Here is a 19,913-nt window from a genome sequence, read left to right as displayed (position 1 = left end):
TGAGGTTAACCAGGTTATTTAATAGTTATTTCAAATTTCCAAACCCAAAATTTTAAAAAAGAGCATTATAACCAATCATAATACTTTTTATACCTTATTACAACAAAAAAATCTCGATGTTGATCACTAAATCGCCAGGCAATCTTGCGTACTTAAACAGTGCAGGCTATTTCATTTGTTTTAATTGTTCTTGATAAAATTGAGGTTTTCTTCCGAGTCCAGAACAAAAATTTTCTTGGAAGATTCTCCTACAAAAAATTGATTCTTGCAACATCTTTCAGTAATCTTGCAAGGAACTTAGTACTTGAAACCGACTGTAAGAGTTCCTGCATTTTTCTTTCATGATCTTGCAGTGTTAACTTTTGTTTCCGACTCGGAACATTTTTCTCTTTCAGTTACCTAATTCCCACTGGTTTTACCGGTTTACCCCGATTTTGAGGAGATTGAGGAGAAAAATTTCTAGTTAGTGAACTTTGTATAGAATAGGATAAAGTTCACCTTACAGAGAAATTTAATTTTACATATGGTCGATCAGAATTGTTCACGTTAATCATGAGGCTTTTAAGGTAGCTTGTGGCGCGCATACACAAGCTACTTGATTTACTTGTTATCATTTACAGTCTTTTGAATTTTGAAAACCAGCTTTTCATTGCAATTCTAAGTGTATTTTGCCGAGCGTAATTTCTTTTGTGTGATCTTGGTTTCCTTAGTTTCTTTGATTTTTGCCCAAGTTTCCTATGGTTTTGAAAAAGTTTTGGATTTTTTCTCAAATTGTATCATAATATGGAGGCAGCAGAGGGGGCTTATCGGCTGCAGTCGGCACTGGCATCGAACATGCATATCTTCTCACCAATTCTGAGAACTCCTTCGCCTCTTTCGGATCCTCCGCCAAGTACATCCACCCCTCGCGATCCTCAATCGCCTTTTCAATCTTTATTATCCGCATTATGATATCTCTTATTGCAGTTTTCAGCGCTTTTTTGTCCAAATTAGAGATGCGTTGTTCGCAATCGCTGGCATTTGCCATGACGTCTTCGAATTCACACTCTATTGCTTCAAATTGAGCATCGTCTAAATTATCCCGAGAAATTCTTCTCAGCAGGCGATCACGGTGTTTGTGCAGTCTTAGCGGCAGGCTCCATTCTAACTACAGCTAAGAATGAACTCATAATTGTTATATATTTTTTTGCGTATATGACGGTGCTGTTCAACATTTCTTTTTCAATAGAAAAATTATGCAAAATTATTGTTTGCCTAAATTTTTTGATGGAAAACTGCAACTGGTTCAATTGCAATTATCAACGGCAACCCATGCCTATTTGCTACAAGCCGATAAGCTCATTCGAAGTTGGTCTCTCAACCTAATGCAGGGAAGAGAACCCTGTTTCAATGATTTTTCTTTGTGTAATTTCAAAGGAAGTGTTTGAAGGGAAAATTGTCGGCTTAAATTATTATTTTCTACATTTATCAATATAAAAAAACGTGACTGGCAGATTGCCAGAAAATAGCCGTAATAGCTTCGTAGATCTGCAGTCTCAAAAAAACAGTAAAAAAAACAGACCAAAAAAATTCATCTTTTCATTGAAGGCTAATATGTTGTATTTTGATTGAAAATCTGTATAAGGTTTTTCTGCCTCTATTAGTTGCTCTCAAATACCCTTCAATTAGAGTTACAAACACCCATTTGACCTTGTCTCTTTGATTAAAAGTAAATAAAAGTCAATTTTAAAGTGAGGAAGTCATTTTCAGAGTGAGAGAAGTCAAGTGTGACCAAAAAATTAATCACGCAAATTAACAAAAAACTCGTTCCAATAAGAGCGAAAAATGACGTCACGCACGCTCTTCAATTGAAATTTTATGAAAGAATGAATAAAAAGCAGATTTGAAGTGGTTGTGACGTCATATGGTCGGAACAAAAATCTTGACGAAGAAATAAAACATAGCAGGACAAGTCCTGACGCACAATTCAAAGAATTTTCATTGACTAAACAGAAAACTAGACCAAGAACGGACTATGAATGGATTGGGAAACCATTTAGAAAAAAATCCGATCAAAAAAATCGAAAAAACTGTAATAAATCAAAGTGAAATTGCCGCATGTGAACAAAAAACCACTAGCGAGAAAGCGAATTTTTGTTCAAACCCCGTTTTCTCACTCAACTTTAAATTTAGAGCGAAAAAATTTCACGCCGCAAAACCACTCGCTTTTTCGCTCCTCTTCCTGTTTCGGCGTGACCAAAATCACTACTCCAATTTGACTTCAAAAATCATGAAAATGTGTAAACAGATCTTAAAAAAAAAGACAGCGCCCCAATACAATTCAAATTCTTTGAATTGTAAAAACATAGCAAGACAAGTCCTAAAGTAAAATTCAAAGAATTTTAATTGACTAAACAGAAAATTAGATGTAGAACTGACTATGAGGGAATTGGAAAAATCATTTCTAAAAAATCAGATAAAAAAAATAAAACAGAAAATCAATGTCAAAAGGTGGACAAAAAACAACTAGCGAGGAAAAGAAATTTGGTTGAAACAAAAAACTAGGCCTAGAATGAACAATGAATGGACTGGGAAAATCATTTAGAAAAAAATCGGATCCAAAAATTTGAAGAAAACAGTAAAATCGAAGTGAAATTGCCGCATGTGAACCAAAAACCACTAGCGAAAAACCGAATTTTTGTTCAAACAGCGTTTTCTCACTACACTTTAGATATAGAGCGAAAAAAAATCACGCCGCAAAACCACTCGCTTTTTTGCTCCACTTCTTGTTTCGGCGTAACCAAAATCAGTACTCCAATTTGACTTCAAAAATCATGAAATTTTGTGAACAGATCTTGTGAACAAAAAAACGGCGCCCCAATACAATTCAAATTCTTTAAACTGCAAAAAGAAAGAGAAGGCCAAGAAGAGCCCCAGCTATCGTTGTGCGGCTATTAAACAAGTTCGCACTTTTTTTGCACCGAAAAAAGACACACATAGCCAACTAACATCGGTCTAATATCACCCTGAAATGACTGTAGGCGGATGGTTGACTTCGTCAGTAGCTAGCTGCGGCTCAGGAAGACTGGCTTCAGCATAATTTTGAGTAGGAAGAGCATTACGGGGAGGGTTATGAGCAAAAGCGCGTAGAGTGACCGGTAGAATGAGAGTCGGTATTGGTTGGGGTGAAAGGGAGGTTGTTGAGGGGGAGGGTTAAGTAAGGGGGAGGACGTTAAATGGGTGGATGGTCAAACTCTAAGAACTGCCCTTCTCAACACAAATTTAGGTCTCAAACAACGTCGTTTAATCTGATACTTAGAGCTTAGAGAGTAGTTAGGCTCTAAACGAACTCAACTCTTTCCTGGTTTTACGTGTTTATCCCAAATCCGAAGATAAAAAGTCAAATTGTCAGAAGAAAAAAATGATCAGACGAAAAGTTGGTAGTACAATTTTCTCATCAAAAAAGTCCAGCAAGACTTTTCTAGTTACTGCAAACCTGGTATGAGAGCAATTGAAAACAGTTTATTAATATTAAAAAATTGACCAGTAGCCCCAATAATTGCATGTATATACTGATTCAATCCACCTAAAACATTTAATGAGAGCTTACTACAGCAAAATTTATGTATGACCAGAATCTTGACCACCCGAATGTCCAAAAAACTTGCTCCACTAAGTGTGAAAAATGACGACACGTCACGCACACATCCCAGTCGCAATTTCATAATCGAATGATTAAAAAGCAGATTTGAATTGATTGTACAGTGTTATTGTCATAACAAAAATTTTGATGAAAAAAAAACAAGAAAAAATCAACAATAGCCCCAGCTATTGCTTTGAACCTATAAAAAGGATAATGCTCTACACATTTCATTATCCTAAAAATCTACTGAACATCTGCTTTCTATAGAATTGAGCTATAACAAATTAAGTCCCCTGCCAACAATAATTGAAAAAGTTTTGAAAGTTTTGAATGCTTTAGTTAATTACAATTAATCACCAGTTTGTATCAAATTCATAGAAGTGAACATGAAAGACATTGTGTTCATCCAATCCTTTTCAACATTTTTAAATCAAGTTCTCTGACTCCTCTAGAAAAAAAAACTGACCGCTGCTGTGGTTGTTTCGCGCATTACCCTGTGGACACTAATGCCACGCAAATTGCTCCAGGAACAATTTTGGTAGTAGCCAGCTTAAGTTTAGGATGAGAGGAGGCAAGAACGTGCACTCCATGAAAGCGGTTTTTCTTCAATTTCCAATATTCCACAATCAGCAAATAGTTAAAAAATTGCTCATACATCTAGATTGTTTTATCAAGTATAATTTAAGTCAATTCATCAGTACAACTCAAGATTGCTAGATTCTCTCCTTTAATTGTCTATATTTATTCAACTTGTAATCAATTGTTCTCTGATAAAATCAAAATCATGGCATTCTTGCAGGGTTTTTTCATATAAGAGCGGTTTTCATCTTCTGCAATCACTTGCTACAAAAAAGTTGATGAGCTGCAACACTTCCGTCTGTATTAAGAAAACCACCGCCTTAAACATGAGCCAAGAATCATAAACTTTCACCAAAAAATTAGAGAAGTTGAGGAGTTGAACCAACCATCTCTGTTGGAGGTTTCAAGGTTTTTATCAATTAATTTATCTAAAAAATTGATAACCACTACAGTTAAGAAAATATTATTCGATTGCGCTAAAGTTCTCTGAATGAGCTTATTGTTTATAGATTAAAAGATTCTCATTGCAGTCAATTCAAAATGCAGAGCAATTTGCAATTTTTCCTGGAAAAAGTCTCAGGGCCTTCATTTTAACGATGTTTGCAAAAAACATTTTTAGCGCATTTCTTACGAAAAAAAATTAGCGTGTTCTGAGCAAAACGTTTACAGAAATTACCACATCAATACTCTCTCATCTTCTGCAAAATTTCAACGCTTTTCCGTTTACGTGTTCTTATGTTTCAGCTCTTTCTGAAAAACTTTAGCAATTCATGCAAAAATTGAGTGCATTGCAGTACATAAGTTGCAAAATAGAGCGGGCATTCAGTGATCTTCCAATTTAAATTATCACATCGAATGTATGTTTGTTCGAAATCATTTTTTTATAAAATACATATAAATACAAATATAAAATAAAAACAGCCTACATATATAAAGTAAAAAAATACATATACAAAATAAAATAAAAACTTTTATATAAAAAAGTTAAGTGCGTAACAGTGGGAAGAATAGGCATTTAGGTTCTAGAGAAAGCAGCTCCGTTGTTTATTAGAGTAATATATGGAAAAGATTTCAAAGCTTTTCTTAGATAATTTCACAGCTTTCTAGCGATTTTCACACAAAATTATTTAAGGCTTCTATGCTGAACTTTTTCAAAAAGTACAAAATACTAATTTTTTCACGAACTAGAAATGGTTTTGTTCTTTATGCTTACTTATATCTCGTCACATATCGTGTACAATTTAAGTCCTTTTTTCCACTGGTCATGGAACTTCAACTTCACATTTGCATAACAACTAATATTTCCCACAAAGAAAGAGCTTGAATGGCGCCGAAATAAATAGTACAGGTAAATGAAACCAGAACTGAAAAATGTTACAATTTGGGTACAAGTTCGAAGAAACAAATAGAAATATAAATGCCCATATTCAGCCAACTTCATAAATAGTTTTTTGCTCAGAACGTAGACGAAAACTATATCCCCTTCAAAAAGCAAAATTTCTTAAACATAAACTACTAACGTCGGGCGAATTGCTCTCAAACGACCGGCGAGAAATTGGCTGTGTCAGTAGCTAGCCACGGTTTAGTGAGCAGCGGGGGCGGTACACCGGGGGGGCTGATGGCGGGCAACACGGGGGATGAGTGATGGGGCTGATGTAGGGGGGGTGGTGTGTTGTGTGTGTGTGTGTGCGTGTGGGGGGGGGGGTCAATTTCTAAGAACCTCCTTTCACGCCATAAGTATAAGTCTTCAAAACAGTTTGTGAATCGCATACTTGGAAACTAGTGAGTTGAAAGGCTCTAAAAGCACTTAACCTGTTTAACCTGTTTAGAGCTGGGCATTACCTGTTTATCCCGTTTTTAAGGACGAAAAGTCAATTGGTTCAGACGAAAAATCGGTCAAAAGAAAAATAGCATAAAAAAGATCGACAGGACTACCCGTACCTTAGTCGCAGTGGGTTTCAGCGCTAAACCATTGATTTTCAATTGTAACCATTACTGTACCAGACAAATAGCAGTATAAATACTTTTGCCAGTCTGCCCAGAGTCGATTAAGAAAAATCCCAGTCTGTTTTCTTTGTCTTTGCAGCATCATTTACATTATTGGTTAACACTGCACAGAATGTCTCAGATCAGACTGTACATAGGAAGAACTAACAGACTCTACATAGCAAATTTTGAAAATTTCGAATGACTGATATCATGCATGAAATTTTCAACGTGGCGATACCCGGAGCTGCATTCTAGCTTAACTTGTACATGCTACACCACAATTAACTGACACATCGACTTCCACCGACTTCCGCCGACCTCCGCCGACTTCCGATATCCGCCGACTTCCACCGACCTCCGCCGACTTCCACCGACTTCCGACCTCCGCCGACCTCCACCGACCTCCGCCGACTTCCGACCTCCGCCCACTTCCACCGACTTCCACCGACCTCCGCCGACCTCCGCCGACCTCCGCCGACTTCCGCCAACTTCCGACCTCCGCCGACTTCCACTGACTTCCACCGACCTCCACCGACTTCCACCGACCTCCGCCGACTTCCGCCGACTTCCGACCTCCACCGACCTCCGCCGACTTCCGACCTCCACCGAACTCCGCCGACGTATTGAGAGAATTCGCAAAAGATAACTGATTGGATGCCTTTATAATTCCGTTGCCTTTATGATATACGTGACCTTAATATTGCCTTGTGTTCAGTTGCGTTGTCCCTTAATATCCGTGACCTTAATATTGTGTTCAGTTGGTTTAACTAATTGACTTCAGTTATTTCCCCAATCTGTTCTTTTCTACCCGACTCAGAGTTGTTTTCAGCCGTCAATGTTCTACCAATGTTCTATATCAAAGTTCTATCAATGTTCTATATCAAAGTTCTATCAATTTTCTATATCAAAGTTCTATCAATGTTCTATAAACGTTCTTAGTGTTTGTCGAACCACTGGTGCTGCTGTGTTATTTTGTTTCAGATTACTAAATTTGATACTCTGGTGAATTGACTATTATTTGTACGGCTCGAATTCGGCGACTGGAGCGACGTGTGACACGCTCGAATTCGATCCAGCCCTTCAGTGGACCATCTTTTCCCACTTTTCCCGTGTGGGCGCGATATTCTCAGGATTTGTGAAGTTGGCCACCTTTTTCACTGACCCCACAGGTAGAGCTGCAAGCTGAAAATGACAATATTTACCAATTTAAAGCAAATTTGAAATGCAATTCCCGCTAGAAGAAAGAACAGAGAACTGGAACCTAAAATTAATGGAACTAAAACTAATGAAACTCCGATCTTATTAATTTACTTCATGTATTTATAAATTATAATTCATAAACAATAGTTCATGTCATTTGTAATTCATGTCATTCATAAATTATAATTCATGTCATTTATAAATTCATGTCATCTTTTCCTTTCCTTTTTTCCTTCAAATAGTGAAAATAGTGAGTGAACTAGGTGAGTGCAAATAGTGCAAAGGATGAGTTATAATAAAAGAGATGATAGTGCATGGATTTAAAAGGGATGATAGTGCATGGATTTAATAAAAGAGTTATAGCGCGAACAAATAGAGCTAGTAGAGCGAGAACAATTAGGGGCAATTATCTCGCCTTAGCAGATTGAATTTGTTCACGCTCAAGTGGTTTGTAATTACGCCTGGCCAGATCAAAATCAGACTGGCGCCACTTATGTGCATCTTACGAGCAGTCTGTTGCAAGTACATGTACATGTAAGATACATTAGGCGAGAAAGAATGTGCATAAAATTTGCATGCATATGACTCATTAGGTTGATAAAATACAGCCTATACATAACCAGAAGTGACATGTACATAGTAATGATCTTCAAAAAATGCATGATGCAAATTGTACTGATACAGGGCTGCAAAGCTCCTTTAGGTAGCTCCGGGTAATATAATTGCTACAAACTTCGTTTGATAGCAATTAAAAATCTCCCGATTTTTCCAGCACTCAGTATTATTTCTCTTCTCTCCTTTATTGTGGAGAATTTGTCTTATTTACTAAAGTGGGCCCATTTCTATTCTTGGCAACTTGGCAAAATACATATTTAATATGAGAAGGGTAAATTTGAGAGAGTGGAGCCTCGAGAGTGTCTTCATCTCTTTTCTGAGAGTCTTTGCCCTTTTCTCCTTCAGATTCATTAAAACCGCCCCCATCTGCCTTAAGCCTGCTGATTCATCACACATCCTCATTTTCACACGACGCCAGTGGTCATCCGCTTCCCTCATTGCTATGCCACACTGAAGTAAACATAAACAAACAGAATTGTGGTTGGTTTTAATATCTAGTTAGTTTTCCTCATATCACCGCAGAGCCGGTAACTATTAGCAAAACATGCAATTTTAACGTATGAGCTTTTTAAATACTTGAAATCAGTCATTTTACGGGATTTCAAGATGCGATCACAGACCAAAATGACTTCTGATCAGGTCATCGTCGAGAGCACAACAGAGCATTTGGCGCTCAAATTACATAGTTCCTTAAGAAATCGAGCGCGTTGAAATTTGCGTTATGGTCTGGGCCCAGTCGGATGAGAAATCATTACAGTCTTTGACAGTCTGATTAGATACAATTTTGTGCTGAAATGGTCTAAGTCAGAGCACTATTCGGCCACAAAAGAGTCTTATCAGAGACTCAGTAATGCGACCGCAAATCTGATCATAGTTTGCTTTAAAGTTTTACCACAAAATCTCTGATCGAAAACTATCCAAAAGTTCTTTGTTTATTAGGACTGCAATAATGGACAACAAAAGAAAAAACACGAACTGCACGTCATTGAGTCATATCATATCTTCGATTTTTTTCAGACTTTACATTTTCAAAAAACATTAAACCCACTTTATTGCGTCCAACCTAAATCATAAAAAATAGAGCCCATATTGCCTAACAACTTCATCGCTTTGATCGAAAACGATTTCAAGCTTGTGCACATGCGCACGAATGTTTAGACAAGGATCTGAAAATGATCGTCGTCAGGACCATACGAAAGTGTTGACAACACTCTGGTCATTAATTGATCAACGGTCGTATTGATCTGGGATCGTTCATCGTTCAATCAGAGATCACACTGAACCCATTTTAAATATAAAAATCAATTAGAGCGCAGAACAATCAGTCCATTTTGGTTTTTAACCCTCGAACCAGAAGTCATTTGGCCAATGTTGGTCTGATCATAGGTCATTTTGATCTCCAGTCACAATCCAGGCTCTAGAGACAACTTTTCAGTTATCTTCATTGATTTCTGCGTAAGTATAGTTTATACTGCCAAAACTCAAGCATTGTTGATAAACTTGTTTGTCTTCATCACAATCAACTTGAGACCTTCAGTTCTACTGGTCCTACTCATAATTATCACTTTCGCACTCTTTCTTTATTGCTTGGTAGAGTTGCTGAAACTCATAAGCTGGTTTTGCACAACCTGATTTAATTGAGTTCTCGAGTTGCGTTCTGTTAACGACTGCGAAATAATGCGTAGGCTATCCTATCAAAGATTTTTGGAACAAAAAAAACGTAAAATTTTTTCAGTCACTATATTAGCAAAAAAAATTAGCACAGCTATAATGAGGAGAAATTTTTTTGTTTTAAGAAGCAAGTCAATGTCATACAGAGGCAAATCTTTCAATGCATTCCAAAAAATTGGCCCAAACAAATAGACACCAAAATGGACGTAACCATTAGATCAAAGAAAATTTTCTTTATCAAATAGAGCAAAAGGAGAGAAATAATAAAAAGGAAAGAATGCAGACAATTTGAAACAGCTTCTGTTCATTCTGTTCTATAAGTGACTCATCATTAAAAATGGTGGAATTTATACATTAGAGAGATAATATAGGAAATATAGAAATGGAAAACAATCATGAATTTTGTATTTTAATAAAAAGGACTACGCCCTATCAATGAATCTCAGTAAACAAGAAGATATCGTTTATGTTTGTTCAGGGAATAGCAACTTCAGAGAAGATACACTAAGCGACAAAAATACCCAGAAAATTAAAAAAGAAAAGCCTGTAATCAAGCAACACTCCATTTATCTGTAAAAATTCGTTCCTCAAAATTTGATGTGTCGACGTTCTTTAACAAAACAATTGCTCTTTAAACAATTATATAAGAAAACATTCTAACAGTTTTCACAAGTTTTTAGCAACAGAGTTTCAAAAAAAGACGTGACAAAAAAGCGCAAACGTCTGACTCTAAATATTCATTTTTCTGCAAATAGTTCTGAAAACCCACTTAACTGTAAAAATCTGTGTTGTTTCCATATTTCCATAATGGTTTATTGGTAGAAAGCCACTACAATCAAACAGCCTATTTCCTGTCATCAATTAACGTGGCAATATAGTCAGCTACCATGACTGCATTATTTCAAGAGTTTAAAACTCTAAAATTTTTGGCAACTTTCCAACTGCATTTTAAGTTGGACTACTCTGGTGCAATGCTATTTAGCCTTTTTTTCGTTGATGGTTTATTCAGAAGCAGAACATAACCCGCTAACGTTGGAACAGTTGCTCTCGAACTACCAGTGGGAGATCTAATCAATTGCAGCCTTCTTCAGTCGGAGACACTGAATGGGACTAAAAAATTCACAAGGGGCTTCAAGTAACCTCATTAGAGATTTATATATAGGACTATTAAAATTTAAAGAGGAAAAAATGACGCCAGTTTTGACACACTTATCATTCGACTTTTAGTATTAAATTGCCGCCAACTGAGTTCAGCTGCTCGAATTTATTATTGAGGGAGAATTTTAGATCACAAAAAATGCAAAAAATCAAGGGCGTTTAAGTCATTCGAAAAGTCAAAAAACGGTCAAGCAAACATTTTGCAAAAAAGACGTAAAAGTTTTTAACAAAAGCCTCTCTTCGAGAGCAAATAAAAATAAAATGAACTGACAAAAACAACACAAAAACATAACCGACTAACGTCGGGCGAATTGCTCTCAAACGACCAGCGAGCGGTTGGCTTGGTCAGTAGCTAGCCACGGGGGGGTGCACCGGGGGCTGATGGGGGCAGCACTGGGTGGGGGGGGCAAAAGCGCGGTGGGGGGGTGGTGGAGCCAATAGTGGGGGTGGGGGTCAACAAAGGGGGGTGGGGGTGTCAACCTCTAAGAACCGCCCCTCACACCATAAGTATAAGTATAAGTCTCCAAGACAGTTTGAGCTGAAGCAGACCTGAAAGGCTCTAAGAGCACATAATGCCCGCTGGGCGCTACCTGTTTATCCCGTTTTTGAGGACGAAAAGTCAAAAGCGTCAGACGAAAAATTGGTCAAGCGAAAAATCGCATAAAAAAAAGACCGACAGGACTAATATAATTGCTACAAACTTCGTTTGAGAGCAATTAATAAACCGACCAACGTTGAAAATATTGCTCTCGAATGACAGGCGGGGCAATTTAATTCTGGGGCTGTATCCTATTGAAATCCTTGAAGTGCGTGAAAAGTCACTTTAGAAGTCAAAGACTATTCTAGAAAAATAACTCAAAAACGATCAAGACACATGCGTTTACAATATTTGCTTCTCATTCGAGAGCTTTTAATAATAAAAAATTTTCCAGATCTGCAGGAAAGCAGACTTTTGCTCGACCCACGAATAGACTTTGCCTCGACAGGGAATCTCGAATATGTACTTTTAGTAAATAAGTGCCCTCGCACTAGACTTTTAAAGTCTGTCTATTCATAAGTTGTGGCCTAAACTTGGATACAATGCAAATTCTTTTGGATAATAATCATTGTTATTAAAAAATGAAAGCAGATGAATATGAATAGCCGCTATATCACTTCATGACTATTAATAACTATTATAACTAGTATATTGTTCATAACTAATGGAAAATACTCTCACTATAACCTGCGCAGCGTAATGAAGTCGGCGTCTGGTGTGGTGCCAATCTGAGCACTCTCTTGCGTAAAGAGCCAACCAATCGTCACTGAAGAAGGGAAGGTCATCAATATCAGCTCTTCTCTCTGCTATTCTCCTCTGCCGTTCTCTCTCTTCCCTCTCCTCACGCTCTCTCACTTCAGGGTCGCCGTATATGTCAATCATGGTCGTGCCCTCAGCTGGGGTGGACCTCAAGACATCTAAATGGACTTCATTTTCCTTAAGAAATCTCTCAATGCTTTGAAAAATGTTTATAGGAAACACATCAGGCAGTAAATTTTATAAGGAATCAAGAAAACTGTGCCAAACGAATCACGCCCTTCCCAGGTCGAGGTGGCCAGACCGAATTGAGCTCTGATCAGACCATCTTTGAACGCACACATTTTCTCGGTGCGCTCGAATTACATGGTCTGGAAAAGGCTTCGAACGCACTTTTGTCTGGACAATGGTCTGGAACTTGCCTGATCAGACGCCACTTTGGTCTGGGACGGTCTGATCAGAGGCAGTTTCAAGCGCACACTAGTCTGATCAGAGGCCGATTCGAGCGCACACTGTCTGATCAGAGACCAAGTTTTTTTTTACTGAAATTTGTTGTCTCTGGTAAGAGTCAACAATAAAACAGCATTCTGATCAGAACTCCATCTGAAAATCTGATGGGTTTGATCAGAACCAAGGAGTCCAGCTGATAGCAAATGCCGGTCCCTTCAAGAAAAGATTTTGAATCAAAGTAGATCAAGACGTTTTTATGCAAAGCTGTCTGAGTTCATTTATTAAGCTAATAGCATAAATAAATGGCAAACTCAAAAAAAAATTTGAGCAATTTTTTTGGTTTTATTTTTTAGCAATAAATAATTGGCTTTTCGGTAGTTGATTATAAGAGTGATAACATCAACTTTCATGAAATGAATATAATATAACGATATTGAGAGATTCGTTCATGTTCAAAATCATTCTCTGATCAGACTATTTTGAACTATTTTGTCTCATCATAGGCCTTTTCGAGCGCACTTCAGTCTGATTAGTGGCGGATTCGAGCGCACACTAGTCTGATCAGGGCATGGTTTTCGAGCGCACAATAGTCTGATCAGAAGAGGTTTTCGAGCGCACTTTAAGCGCACACGGAGCTTCGAGCGCACGATAGTCTAATCAGAGGACACTTCAGTCATTCGGTCTGATCAGAGGTCGCGTTTTTCTGGGACGGTCTGATCAGAAGCCATTTTGGTCTGGACCTCAACCTGGGTTGTACAATTATAGACCTCGGATTTAAAGTTGCTCACAGCAATTGATAGCATAACCGACCAACGTCGGGCGAATTGCTCTCAAACGACTGGCGAGCGGTTGACTTCGTCCGTACCTAGCTACGTTTTAATGAGGCTTGCTTAAGCTTAGCTGAAGGGACATGAGGTGAGCGCAGCTTGGGGGGTTTGAGGTTGATAGGGGGGGGGGTTTGATAAGGGGGGTGGGGTCTTTTGCTGCACGGGGCCCCTGCGGCCTCAACGATGAGCAGGGGTGTGAGGATTGGGGGGAGGGGGTGGGGGTGAAGCGAGGGGGGCTAATTGATGAGCGGGGGAGGGGAGAGAGACATACACTTCACACCATATAGGAATAAGTCAGAAGAACAGTTTCTGTGATTCACATACTTTGAGACTAGTGAGCTGAAAGGCTCTAAGAGAACTTAATGCCCGCTGGGTGCTACCTGTTATTCCGTTTTTGAGGACAAAAAGTCAAATGGGTCAGACAAAAAATAAGTCAAGCAAAAAATCGCATTAAAAAAGGTCAACATGACTAATATAATTGCTATAAACTTCTGTTGAGAGCAATTAAACAGATCCTTGGATGTTGATTTTAAAACAAATGTCGAGCCGCCCAATTGTTTGTCTGTCTGGCTAGGTTTGCTTTAAATAAGAGAGAGGGGGACTTGTTGAATAGAAGTTAAGCTAGCAATTTATTGACCAATCAGTGGAAAGAAATAACTTCACATGAATACATATAGTACATTCAAACAGAATAGAATAAATTAAACCAAAGGCAATCAGCTGAAGTGGAATATAAGACGGTAATATAAACAATTTCCAACTGGCGGTTCTGTCAGTGCACTTCGATAACCAGGCCGCGACTTCCGCATTAAATCTCGCAGCGCATGAGAAGCAGGACCGTGAACAGTGGACCGCTATCCCGCTTATAATAATACTTAATCCGAACTATGTGCTAATTATATATGTTAGTCAGTAGAACTAAGGTAGGCTAGAAGATTATTTATTGGGTACTACAGAGGAAGATGGTTGAAGAAAAAATTCAAGATTTAAACTTAATTGATTCCTTGAGCCAGGTGTCATTCATTGATTTTCAAAAAACTCTTCTCTTTTGTAACCATAGATGATTTTTGCACCAAAAGATTTCGCAGTGAGCTCTATTTGATTTTCTCTTCTTTTATAGTGAGTTGGAGTACTTGATAAACAGTTCTTCTAGGCGTGTTTACTCACTTGCACATGTCTCTTTTGCATCTTTTGCAAAAAAAAAACATCTTAGTTAAGCAAAAATAAAATTAAGGAAAATTGGTGAAAAATTTAACAAAATTCTCTTGGTTTACTAATAACGGCTTTTAAAGACCAATTGCTTATTAGCATCGACTCATATCTCTTCTCATGATAAATTTGAGCATTCCAAAGACAAATTAAGCATTTAAAAATGAGTTACAAAAAAGAATGTTTTTGGCCAAATGAGTTGTTTAAACGGACGACAGTGATAAAACATTCGAATCTAAAGCTAAAAGAGCTATTTAGTAAAAAAGATGGAGCGCATGCAAAAGTTTGAAAAATTATAAGCATGCATTTAAACAAATTAACAAAACATAACCGACTAACGTAGGGCGAAATGCCCTCAAACGACCGGTGAGCGGTTGACTTCGTCAGTAGCCAACCACGGTTTAGTGAGGCTAGCTTTAGATTAATTGAAGGGGCGTAAGGTGAGCGCAGCGGGTTGGAGGGTGCATCTGGGGGCTGATGGGGCGGCGAAAGTGGGTGGGGGCAACAATTGGGGGGGGGAATCGCCCTTCGCACCATAAGTATACGTCTCCAAAACAGTTTCTGTTAATTGCATACTTGATGACTATTGGGCTGAGGGGCTGAAGAACTTTATGCAAACCGGGCGCTACCTCTTTATCCCGAGTCTGAAGACGAAAGTCAAATGGGTCAGACAAAAAATCGGTCAAGCGAAAAGTTGCATTAAGGAGACAAACAGGATTAATATATTTGCTACAAATAGTTTTTGAGAGCAATAAAACAATGTTTTCTTAAAAAGTGCCTCTTGAGTCATTTGTGATATAAAAACATTTCCTCTATAAATCATTGTTAATGAGGATTAGAGATGATGACATTACGCCATATTACAGCAGCTGAAGTGCGGCATCGACAAAGAGAGAGAGAGAGAGAGAGAGAGAGAGAGAGAGAGAGAGAGTGAGAGAGAGAGAGAGATAAATCGTGAACAAAAAAGGGATGGGAAGAAACGCTACTCGACTGAGAAAAAGAGAGAGAGCTAGGAAGGTTTTCCATGATTTGATTCAACTCTGGAACTTCTAGTTTTCTAGTCTTGTTAGTAAATAAATCATAAAAGAAAACTGAAAACGGCACAATCAAATACAAAAAAAATTAATTTCGCAATAAAAAAGTTCAGAACCATTTGCTGTCTCAAAAGCTCTCTCATGTAATTCATCTCCAAGACTCCAAAAGTTCTGTTTGCCAGTATTGGTAGTTAAACTCAAAAAATATATATCGAAAAGTTTTGGAAGCAACTGCAAATTTCAACAAACTTTGCGAAATTCAAGATATTAAAATCCTAAGAACAATTTTATTGTCTAGAGACTATCCATATAAATGGTTCAAGCATGAAACAGTTTCACTGTCACGAAAAAATATCCATACACTTGGACTATGATCAAAATTTTCCAAAAATTTGAAAAAAATTGAATTTTTGTCCAAAAATTACAAAAACCGGAGTAATAGAAAGATTGATCACCATTTCATTAATTCTAAAAACTATGCAGCAGCTTATTATCAAAAATTGAGGAGATATCAGGGCCCCTGGTGCCATAAAATATTCAAAAACATGAAAAAGTTGCAAAAATTCGAAAAAATTGCTAAATTTCGTGATATTAAAATCTTTAAAAACATTCCGAGCAATAAAACAATGTTTTCTTAAAAAGTGCCTCTTAAGTTATTTGTGATATAAAAACATTTCCACTATAACTCAATATTAATGAGGATCAGAGATGATGACATTACGCCACATTACAGCAGCTGAAGTGCGGCATCGACAAAGAGAGAGAGAGAGAGAGAGAGAGAGAGATAGAGTGAGAGAGAGATAAAACGTGAAAAAAAAGGATTGGAAGAAACCCTACTCGACTGAGAAAAAGAGAGTGAGATAGGAAAGTTTTCCATGATTTGATTCAACTCTGGAACTTCTAGTTTTCTAGTCTTGTTAGTAAATAAATCATAAAAGAAAACTGAAAACGGCACAATCAAATACAAAAAAAATTAATTTCGCAATAAAAAAGTTCAGAACCATTTGCTGTCTCAAAAGCTCTCTCATGTAATTCATCTCCAAGACTCCAAAAGTTCTGTTGGCCAGTATTGGTAGTTAAACTCAAAAAATATATTTTGAAAAGTTTTGGAAGCAACTGCAAACTTCAACAAATTTTGCGAAATTCAAGATATTAAAATCTTAAGAACAATTTTGTTTTCTAGAGAATATCCATATACATGGTTCAAGCATCAAACAGTTTCACTGGCACATAAAGATCCATACACTTGGACTTTGATAAAAATTTTCCAAAAACTTGAAAAAAAATTTAATTTTTGTCCAAAAATTACAAAAAACTGGAGTAATAGGAAGATTGATCACCATTCCATTAATTCTAAAAACTATGCTGCAGCTTATTATCAAAAATTGGAGGAGGTATCAGGGCCCCTGGTGCCGGAAAATATTCAAAAACATGAAAAAGTTGCGAAAATTCGAAAAAAATGCTATATTTCGTGACATTAAAATCTTTAAAAACATTCCGTAAACATCTATAAACTATGCTGTAACTTATTATCAAAACCTAGATTAAGTTCCATGGCTCTTGAGGCTAGAGAAACTTAAAAATGACAAAAAAATTTCAATGAACTTGATATGTTACTAAACCTGATATCAAAAGTAGAAAATTAATCCATGAGTAACAAAAATGTTCCAGTAAACTATTATCAAACCCTAACGGAAGTTTTCTGACACTGGATGCCCAAAAAACCTGAATAACGACTAAATTTCAAAAAAATGAAAAATATGCACAAAGATTGTCAAAAAACGCTAATATTCGTGATGTTAAAATCTTGCGTTACATTCCGTTGCATCTAGAAATTATACAATAACCTATTTTCCAGTTCTAAAGGAGATTCCTTGGCTCTTGAGACCAAAAAAACTTAAAAATCAAAAAAAAATTAAAAAAAATCTTGAAAAAAACAAGTTTTATCAAAAAAATTGCTACAATTTGTGACATTAAAGATTTGAAAAACTATTCTATGGCAAAAAGAAATTTGTTAAAATTTTATTTTCAAACCTCATAGGAGATATTCTGGCTCCTGAGTCTGGAAAGACCTGAATGAGGAAAAATAAATGTCAAAAAATTTGGAAAAATTGCACGTTTTGCCAAAAAATGCCAAAAAAGATCAGTGCTGTTAAAACGTTGAAACCATTCCATTACCACTAGAAACTATGCGGTAACCTATTTGTAAAACCTAGAGGAGGTTCTTAAACAACTGGGGCTTATAAAAATCGAAAAATGTTAAAAATTTTCAAAAAGCTTGAAAAAAATTGTGAAAATTAGTATAAAATTGCGTGTTTTCAGCGATCGGTTGTTCGAACTTAGCCACGGGGGGATGCACCGGGGAGGAGATGGGGAGGGACGGGGGATGAGCAACAGTTGGGTGGGGGGTAACAGCGAGCGGAGGTGGCGAAATAGTGGGGGAGAGGGTAAACAGTGGAGGGGTCTTCAGCCTCTAACAACAGTCCTTCACTCCATAAGTATAAGTCTCCAAAACAGTTTAAGCTGAAACAGAGCTGAAAGGCTCTAAGAGCACTTAATGACCGCTGAATTGTGCAGAAACTTTGTAAAAAAAATATGCTCAAAATTCATCGCACTTTTAAACAATTTCATTGAATTTAGTTCTTACCACTTAATTTGGTCTTAGATGAATAATTAACGTTTTCTAAGAAATGCGCTGAAAAGCGCCGAAATTGGCTGAATTTATGTAAGAAAGGCGCTGAATTTTTAGTGAATTTCTTACGTAATTTAAGCGCATTTCTAACAAAATTTTAAAATATATATTTAATTTAATGCAAAGATTTTACGAAGCAATGGCGGAGAAGGGTTACGATAGAACACAGGAGAGAGGCACAGACAACGCATAATTTTTGAAAATTCAGCAGAGAGATTCATGACTCCGTCAACGCTCGAAAAGTTTAAAAATAAACCAAACTTTTTAAAAACTGGTTTGTTAGCACGTTTGTTAAAAAGTTTCAGCGCATTTCAGCACTTTTTACATCATTATTATGTAAGGTTTTTGCGCTAAAATTTTTGGATAGTCAGCACACTTTAGTGGATTTCTTTTTCAATGTTCAGAAGAAATTTCAAACAGGGCTGGGATGACGAATCTATGTTTATTGAAAGAATAAAATTACAGTTTTTTAGATTTTTGACCAATCAGATTTGTAGGAAATTTTTATATTTTTGCACGACTATTTGCTGAGACGTCACCGGAAATTATGAATTTCAATATAAATTTATTATGACGCATTGCTTAACCTCGAGTAAATCTCGAACGTTGCTGCTGCTGTGGTTGTAAAACTGAAATTGAGTTCCTGCGTCTTCTTTGTGTATTTCTTGGGTTTGGTCTGTAGTAGCCTCTTCGGGCGAAGGCAGCTTCTGTCAAGTATTCAGGATCCCTCCCCTCCGTCGCATTGAGGGTGGTGGAGTGAGTTCGTGTGATGCCACTTGAGGTTGGAGGCAGGAACACTTGTTCAGTGTAGTCTATATCCTGACTAGTATTGTCAACATCTTGAGTACTTAAGTCGAGTAAATTTGACAAGCTACTGTTCATTTGTTCCATTTTGTTGCTTTTTACTTTTTGAAAGTCAATATTACCAGTTCAAAGCCTGAGGCACAAAAGGGCGCTGAATGCAATTCCGTTTTAACCTCCAATTTTTTGCTCATACTAAGAGAAGTCACATGTTCCAAATGTCGCAAGAAAAAGGGACCAATAACAATTTTTCTACCCAATAATACAAAAGAATTACAAGCAAAACCGGTCATTAACACTAATTAGAAAACCTAGGGTACGATTTCATCGGTCACTAAAACTTCGAGGCAGAGAACTGAGTTTGAAGAATTGAACTTGGACTTTAAGAAGTAATAATCTATTTTTTCGCCCTAAACTTAGTGTTCTAATTACAGACTTAGTAAGAAATTGAACTTTGACACTTGAATCAAACCACTATAAATGATCTGCTGCTTCGCTATCGCAGCCGGAAACGTTTCAACAATCCAAGAATTTAATTGTATTGGTGCTGTGTCTTTTCACAATCCAAAGAATTTGGATTGTACTGGTGCTCTAACCTTTTTAAGATGTTTTCAAATCTTCTTCTATGACTGAGTTTTTGAAACAGCATAAACAGGTAAAACTTGGTGGGTATTAGGTGGGAAGAGCAAACCCAAGCTGGCTTTAGCAGCCTTCTAGGAGCTTAATGTGCCGAAACTGCTGTAAGGCCGAAATTAAGGGTAAAAAGTGTAGT

General features: G+C 37.2%; 1 protein-coding gene across 1 annotated transcript; it reads right to left on the bottom strand.

Moving 5' to 3' along the window:
- Positions 1–643: 643 nt before the first annotated feature.
- Positions 644–19,306, bottom strand: LOC142340768 (uncharacterized). Its single transcript, XM_075391473.1, has 4 exons — positions 18,928–19,306; positions 12,060–12,289; positions 8,298–8,455; positions 644–1,124 (listed from the first exon to the last, which is right to left on the bottom strand). Exons 1-4 carry the CDS (start codon positions 19,229–19,231, stop codon positions 767–769), a joined length of 1,050 nt encoding a protein of 349 aa, XP_075247588.1. The 5' UTR covers positions 19,232–19,306; the 3' UTR covers positions 644–766.
- Positions 19,307–19,913: the final 607 nt, after the last annotated feature.

This window comes from Convolutriloba macropyga, chromosome 6 (assembly GCF_964194025.1).
Source record: "Convolutriloba macropyga chromosome 6, txConMacr16.3, whole genome shotgun sequence".
Taxonomy (NCBI): Eukaryota; Metazoa; Xenacoelomorpha; order Acoela; family Convolutidae; genus Convolutriloba; species Convolutriloba macropyga.
The sequence above is the reverse complement of the archived record's forward strand: the minus strand, read 5'-3'. Positions and strand labels throughout refer to the sequence as shown.

Bases quoted from the DNA above. Each gene is read 5' to 3' on its own strand.
- LOC142340768 (XM_075391473.1), bottom strand. From the start codon at position 19,231: ATGGAACAAATGAACAGTAGCTTGTCAAATTTACTCGACTTAAGTACT. The intron at 8,456-12,059 runs GTTATAGTGAGA...TGTTTACTTCAG, and splicing joins GACTTCATTACGCTGCGCAG to TGTGGCATAGCAATGAGGGA. The intron at 1,125-8,297 runs GCTCCACTCTCT...CCTGCCGCTAAG, and splicing joins GAGATGAAGACACTCTCGAG to ACTGCACAAACACCGTGATC.